The sequence below is a fragment of the Scylla paramamosain genome, chromosome 16, assembly GCF_035594125.1.
Source record: "Scylla paramamosain isolate STU-SP2022 chromosome 16, ASM3559412v1, whole genome shotgun sequence".
Taxonomy (NCBI): Eukaryota; Metazoa; Arthropoda; class Malacostraca; order Decapoda; family Portunidae; genus Scylla; species Scylla paramamosain.
Genome location: NC_087166.1, coordinates 1407815 through 1416086, shown reverse-complemented (window position 1 = coordinate 1416086; position 8272 = coordinate 1407815). Strand labels below are relative to the sequence as shown.

The window sequence follows — 8272 nt, the reverse complement described above, 5'->3', positions numbered from 1 at the left end:
TGTCACGTTGTTATTCGGTATCCAAAGATGTAAAACTAGTGAAAAGAGTAAACATGTTGAAACACTGAAATACATGAAAGAAACCGCGGCTGGGAAAGAAATAGAACGCAGGCCGTGAAATGAGCTTGGCGAGCTGGCTGAACGTGAGAGGGAAAAACTGCACCATCAGAAACATTTACATGACTTGAATAGAGAGAGGGAGAAAGGAGAAAATGGTATAGAACTGAGAGTGAGTTACGCAGTGCTGGGTGAATGGCCGGCCTTCTGTCGCCGTCAGGGAAAGAAGACTGCAAACAATTACTTGACTGATCGATCAGCGGCTGTTGAGTGGAGGGAAGACACGGCGGGAGTCAATCACTCTCACTCGCCGCGACTCACTGATACAGCAGCGAGGCATCGGAGCAGCGGCGGGGGAGTCTTGGCCTTGATCACGCGGGTTTTATCAGCGGGAGCAGCAGTGTGGTCGTGATTAAGGTTATCAGTGATGTGTGTGTGTGTGTGTGTGTGTGTGTAAATCATGTCATGTTGCGTGTTATGTAAACAGGCTTTGTAATGTACCTCACTGCATTTGTGTTTGTTTGTTTGTTTGTTTGTTTGTTTGTTTTTGTTTCTTTCTGTGTGTGTGTGTGTGTGTGTGTGTGTGGGTGTGGGTGTGTGTGTGTGTGCCAGGGCGCCTGTCATTCATCCCCCCCACCCTCCACTCCTGAGGCACGGCTGTTTACCCGGCCATTGTAACACTGCGAGAAGTGTGTTAAGAGTTATGAGGAAGTGTAGCGTGAGTGAGGGAATGAGTGTAGCGTGCGGTATGTGTACCTGTGTTGTGGGCGGGGCGTGTCAGCGTGTGGGCGGGGCCAGGCGCAGGAGGGTGCCGGGGGCGGCGGGCGCGGCGGGTCAGTATGAGGGACGCCGCGGCCCCATGAACACCACCAACATGGTGTACGGGGTGTGCAACGCCGAATCCGGCTATCACAGCCAGCCCTACTGCAGCGAGCTGCAGCACTACTACGGCCAGTGTCAGAGCCATGAGGCGGTCCAGGGCCAGACCTACATTCCGCCCGCCCTCACGCCCACAGACCACCACCGGCCGCAGCACACAAGTCTTCAGGACGCTCATGTCCCCTCCTCCTACACCAACCTGGATGACTACAGCAGCGTGTGCTACCCGGGACACGCCGCGAGTGGTATGGCGGGCACGCAGCACCATGTCTCGCAAAGCTACGACTACACGAGCGCTGTGCAGGCGGCGGCTGTGGCGGGCGGCGTGGGCGGCCAGACGGGCGTCATGTCTCCGGCGGGTGCGGGAGGCTACCCGGGCTACTTGGATCCCGCAGCACAATACCGACACATGAGCATGGGACTGTACGCCCACCACGAGGGCGTGAGGGATGCCTGTGGGGTGGGCGGCATGATGACCGGATCGCCACACGCGCTCCCCCATCACCAGCCACAGCAGTCCGTGCCCACGTACAAGTGGATGCAGGTCAAGAGGAATGTACCCAAGCCAGGTAAGGCGCCCCCGGGGCCGCCACACTTCATCGCCCCAATCCCCAACATTGCCTCCTGTAGTTTCATCCTTCTAGCACGGTGCCGAAGGATGGAGGGCAGCCACTCCTCCTCGCACCCTACACACACCACCCGCACCAGACACACACACTCTCACCTCAGCAGCGGCCAGTACTTGACATGAACCGCTGGAGCTGTAAGTGTTGTGACCCAACACATCGGCAGCAGCGGGGCGGGGCGGCGCCGCGCGAGGCTTCCGCTCACCATATCGTTAGCTTTTTTTTTTTTATAGAGCTTGTCACTTTTTTTTCTTTTTCTTTTAAAGATGCGGATCTTTTGTTGTTAAGGGATAAAAAAAGAAAAGCAGAAAAAAAATATTGGTCTTTTTGATATTTGTTAAAAAAAAAAAAAAGAACAAAAATTGAATATCATTCATATATTGGTGTGGCAGACAGGAATCGCCACGCTCTGTCAACGAAAAAATGAACACTTCCTCCATCCTGTCTTTCGATGTAGGCACAAACCATTACTTTCACTCTCGCATACCTGAGTGCCTGAGGGGAGCACCGCCCCCTAGTGAGGTATTGAGGCGACCCGCTACACGTGGCGCCTCGTGGGCATTTCAGCGCACTATACTTTAACCTCATGCGAGAAATTATATGACTTTTGTCTTGCTCTGGTGTTCATTTTCTGAATTTTGGCTACAACAAAGATATCAAAATGTGTTTAACGTAATTACTAAGACAAATGTATATCAAACAAGGAAGTAACAAGAAATAAGTGTTACATCAGACAAAATACTTGTTATCTTAATTACAAGATAAACGAATACACTTGCATTATATTTCGTGATCAATCTCTGTAGTGATGTAGAATCGCTCGGACGGTAAGAGAGGGATATCATGTACTGGCACAGAATGAGTAGTAGTGACTTGTCTTCGAGGAGATTATTGTATATCACCAACTCAGACGGCGATTATTGTTACTACTGTTGTCCTTCACACCCTCTAGTGTAGTGTGTGTGTGTGTGTGTGTGTGTGTGTGTGTGTGTGTGTGTGTGTGTGTGTGTGTGTGTGTGTGTGTGTGTGTGTGAATGCTGCCCAGCTGATTTGGATATAAGAGCTATCACTGGTATGGGAAGAGGAGCAGCAGCAGGGAGGGCAGGGAGGAATCTGAGGTGAAGGAGGAAGGGAAGGCGTCTCTTGGGCAGCGCACCATACAAAGGCATTTTTTCTCACCTTACAACATTTTATTTTTTATTTTTGTCACTCCTGTGCTTTACTGAGTTTGCATTATTGACAAAATACGACACACTTTTGTCTCGTCCGTGGAATACTATTAATGTTCTTTAAAATTCTGAAAAGGAAAAAAAAATGCTTGCTCGTATCTAATTGATATTTAGATCCTTCATAATATAAACATAAAATGCCAGTCAAAATGCATACGCGTACTAACATAAATCCGGTGATACAGTCGAAAGAATTTTAATCAGACACAAATGTCACAAGAAATCTGATAAGCTGATTTGATATTACAAAATTAAATGCGTAAAAGAAGACTTTGATTGCCCGCCAGCATGCACCGCGCCCTGATAACGTCCTCAGGGAACCGACAGTTAAGGGAGATAAGCCAACAGATTATCAGTCGTGGGAGATATTTCCAAACAAGCTGCAGGGAAGCGTTATCGCCGCTCACTACTACGGGCACGCCGCACGCCGCACGCTGCCGCCGAGGCCTGCCCGTGCTGGCTGTGTATATGCTTGTGGTCGGTGTTGTGTGTACGCTTGTGTGCTGAATCCTTCTTTGAATACATGCTGTGGTAGTAAACCCCTTGCGCTGTTTTTTGTTTAGTGTAATGAAGATATTGAGGGAAAAAAAATAAGAGGTTGTTTTAATATATTGATTTGTGCCGAGTTTGTCGTCTACAAGCTGTGTTGGTAGACTTTGTGCTTCATTTAAAGTTAGGGTAATTATGTTTATGAAAAAAAAACAAGGATTTCAAAAAGTTTTACGCATTTTATTACTTATCTATATACATTTTAGCCTATTTTATTGATTTTTTTTTTTTTTCCATCCATGTGATCGATATTAGCCAAGTTCCCAAATATAAGAGATTAAAACTCCGCTTCATTGCTATTGTGCAGGTCAGCGTCAGCACCGCCGCGGTTGCTGTAGTGTTGGTGCATGAGACGTTCACTTTTTCGTGCCTTTCAAATAATACAAAAAAATTACAACAAGCGAATCATATTTTCAAACCAAACAGCTACTTTGTCACTTACTACATTACGTTCCTGTGCTCTTTCTAGTGTTTTATGATGCTTGTAGATATGATAATTTTGCTGTGACTTTCAACCTCACACTTTGCACTAGTCCCGCATGCACTGCTCAGCTGGCCTCGGCTCATTCTTCACTCCATTTTATGCTTGCTTGCTTTATTGTATTAGTCTTGATACGAGTGAAGCAGACTTTTATTATCGTTAGCAATATTCTTTTTATTCTCATATTATTATTATTATTAATACTATTATTTCATTGCTATTATTATTATTATTATTATTATTATTATTATTATTATTATTATTATTATTATAATCATCATTATTATTAATATTATTGTTGTTATTGTTGTTGTTGTTGTTGTTGTTGTTGTTGTTGTTTATTTCGCATAATTATTGCAATAATAATAACAATAATAATGATAACAATAATAGTAATAATAATAATAATAATAATAATAATAATAATAATCACATTATCATTATGATGATGATGATGATTGTTATCATTATTATTATTATTATTATTATTATTATTATTATTATTATTATTATTATTATTATTATTATTATTATTATTATTATCAACTTACCAAAAGAATTTTCTAAATCAGTCAGAAACTTTGATGGGCGGTGACTACTTAGGTAACTAGCGGTGTGATATATATATATCTATATATCTATATATATATATATATATATATATATATATATATATATATATATATATATATATATATATATATATATATATATATATATATATATATATATATATATATATATATATATATATATATATATATATATATATATATATATAGATGAAATCACAGCACAGGTGGAAGTCGGTATCATGCGTTATTTGGCTTGAATATAAGTAGTGTAGTTCATGTAAATTCGCTAAGATTATTTTTCTTGTACGTTTGTTGGGTGACACCGCTGCCCAGCATGCCGAGTCACTTGTGAGGGTGTTGTCCGAACAGCCAAGTATTTGTATCTTGTATATTCACGTCGCCAACCTTGCTGGTGCTTCCCTCACCAGGCCACACCACTGGCCGCTGCCTGGCAGGGTTCACTCCACCTTCCTGCGTCGCCTGCTCAGCGGTGCTTTCCACATCCGTGTCTCGGCGCGTCCTTACCTATTGTGTTTGTTTACGTGTGCGTGATGCGAGTGTTTGTAGTTGCCTGTAATTCGTTTCTGCCTTTATTTATTAACTTTCATCTGTGTGTGCACGCATGTGTGTTTACGTGTGGCAGGTACAGTGACCGGGCCAGTGTCCGTCCGTGTCCGGCGATGCACTGCCCACCACCGCAGTCGCGGCCGCCGTCGCTGTTGGCCACTCTCCTGTCTCCCCGCTGGCCGTTGCGGTTGTGGGAAAAGTCATGATTACACACCAGATAGTAAAATAGTATCTAGCTATTTTTATAATCGGTAGGAAAAGTTATAAAATCTTACATAATTTTCTGTATACTGCAATCTTTTTATTGTTGCTTTCTTTACTTAGGAAGCTCAGGTTTATAATTTGAATTGAATCGTAATATTTTCTCAGAACAATATTGTTAGAGGTCTTGTTTCTTCAAAAGAAGGAATTACTGTTCTTATATTTCTTTGAATCGGAATTTTAGTCATGCTGTTTACACATTAATACTCCCCATGGTATTCAAATGTGTGTGTGTGTGTGTGTGTGGAGAGAGAGAGAGAGGGGAGGGAGGGAAGGTGTATAAAGTTTAATATTTTGCAGATTATGTCTACTTCTCCGTTCTGTCTTTCACGTCATGTCCTCTCCATTATTCTTTCCACCATTCAGGCGAGGAAAGAGAGTTGAGGAGTCAAGATTATCTCAAGGACGATGCATCCCTCCGGTGTCTCCTGCTGACTCTTATCCCTTTCCTTTCCTCCCTCCCCTGCGCCACATGACCTTGTTACACTATCAGCAACAATCCATCAGTCAATCACCTCTCTTTCCATTGTATGCTTTCAACTGTTTTTTTTTTTTTTCATTTTCAGTCCCTCACATCATGGGCACATGACCTAAACTAAAGAATTCACGTTCATTATGTCAGCGGCACTCATACTAGCCTACGTAGTCAGGGTTGCGGGACATGTTAGGGCTCACGTGCAGTGCTTTGAGGCTCCCGGTCATGAGTTAAGGCAGCTGATGAGGTGTGATTGCTCGTGGACTCTCTCCCCCTCCCACTGTCCCCTCTCCACATCACAGAAATACGATAAAGAATATAATGTAAAATTTTCATGTATATATATATATATATATATATATATATATATATATATATATATATATATATATATATATATATATATATATATATATATATATATATATATATATATATATATATATATATATATATATATATATTAACATTAGTTGAAATACGTAAATATGAAATGATTTTATTAACGACGCTTTTTGTGCAGCTTACGTATGCTGATGAAACACTTGTGAACTTGACTAATTGAGAGAAGGTGAAAATTAAAAATAAAATATAATCGATATATTTAGCACTTAATAACTACTGTTAATGTATTATTATGTATTTTCCTTCGATGATTACTCTTAATTAGCACCACCTGATTGTAGCGTGCCAGACGTGTTAATGTGATACCTAATGTTCAGCGCACCACCAATGGCTCATGAAGTATTCGGGGTAATGTACGGATATACTCTTATTTTCAATTTATTTCGTTCCATTTACACACACACACACACACACACACACACACACACACACACACACACACACACTAGTGGGACAGCAGGCATGAGGGCAAGTGAGGTGGGGTGGTGGAGTGTCGCCCCGTGAGAGGAGCACTGACGAATGGGGGAGGCGCTGATGTAGTGTGTCTGGCGGAGCCACGTGGACACTTGCTTCGTATTAAGATGTGCATTACGTTGGTGAATAAACGTGAATAATGTAGAGCCTTCCAAACCGCACTAGTGTTGTTTATCTATGAAAATTTTTAATTGTGTATGACAGTAATAGAATCAACATTGCCTAAACAAGTACAATTTAAATATATCTGTTGTAGGCACGGCGCCGTATGACGTCAGTGTTGCGGTACCATTAATTCAGTCTGTCAATCAATCAGTCATTCAATTCTTCAAGTACTCTTAGCTCAGCTCGCTCTTTGAAACCTTATTTACCGAATGGCGCAGTTTTTCCTACTCGGGGAACAGATTTCGCATCGAGCACCACAGTAAGTCTTTCCGCCGACCACCTCAAGACGGAACCCTCTTGACCCCTCCCCCGGCGCTGTCTGACAAGCGCCAAGTGTACATACACACCACTCTAGCGCCGTGCACAGTCCTTTGAGCAACTTGAGTGGCAGCCATCGGGTGGTGTTTAAACAAGCAGTTGATTTTATGCATCACAGTCATTTGACTTTGAGATGTTTTAAGTTATGGCTTTTGTTTCACTGGTCCTGACACGCGCCGCGCGGCTCCGCGGCCACGAGGAGGAAAACATTTATTTCTCCCATTGTAACTGTAATGTTTAAATTTGTAGTAAACTATTAGCAGCTGTGATAAAGACGCAATCAATAGGTAATGAGATGGACGCCACAGGCCATATAGGTCTTTGCAATGCTGCAGTGGGACAGGTTTTCATAATTAATGGGGATGATCGGCTTTATATATATATATATATATATATATATATATATATATATATATATATATATATATATATATATATATATATATATATATATATATATATATATATATATATTTCCTTCTCTTCTCCAACAACGACTCTAGTTACCCAGCGACCTATCGAGCCATGCGAGGCCCCGGTACCTTCTAGCCACTGATATGAACAATAATATGTCAAAACCAGAGGTAATTGGACATTGACATGAAGAGCGACGGGCGAGCGGGCGAGCTGGCGGCGGGCAGGGGGTCGGGAGGGCGGCAGGCAGATGAGGCTAATGATCAATCCATTGGTGGACTGAGCCCCATTGAACCCTTTGTGGCCCTTGTGTTGCCGCAGCCGATACTAACGCGATACCGCCGGGGCGTGTTTGGTCGCCTGTCGGAGGAGAACAGTTGGTAGTTCCTTTTTTCTTATCCCTTTCAGTTCCTCGTGGCGATCATCAAACATCGATTATTTTTTGCCGCCTTTAATTTTTTTTTTTTTTAAGTGTGGGGTTCATATATCGTGGCTGGAATGAGTTTCTGCGTTGTAGTTAATAACACAGCTCATGCATCATTCGTTTTTTTTTTCTGCCACGTACTAAAGGGGGACATTTTTTTTTAATTCTCTCTCTCTCTCTCTCTCTCTCTCTCTCTCTCTCTCTCTCTCTCTCTCTCTCTCTCTCTCTCTCTCTCTCTCTCTCTCTCTCTCTCTCTCTCTCTCTCAAGTTTGCATATTTAACAGACTTTCAAGGAGAGGAAATACTTATTATTCTCACACCAGCGAAAATATAAACAACACGGTCTCCCGAATCAAAATATTTTCCCTTTTCT

General features: G+C 42.3%; 1 protein-coding gene across 1 annotated transcript in view; it reads left to right on the top strand.

The window, feature by feature from the left end:
• Positions 1–726: 726 nt before the first annotated feature.
• LOC135107883 (homeobox protein Hox-B1b-like) overlaps positions 727–8272 on the top strand; it is a 50691-nt gene continuing 43145 nt past the window's right edge. The window contains exon 1 of the mRNA XM_064018241.1: positions 727–1505. Within this exon, the coding sequence (XP_063874311.1) occupies positions 761–1505 (745 nt within the window). The 5' untranslated portion in view covers positions 727–760. The remainder of the gene's footprint in view (positions 1506–8272) is intronic.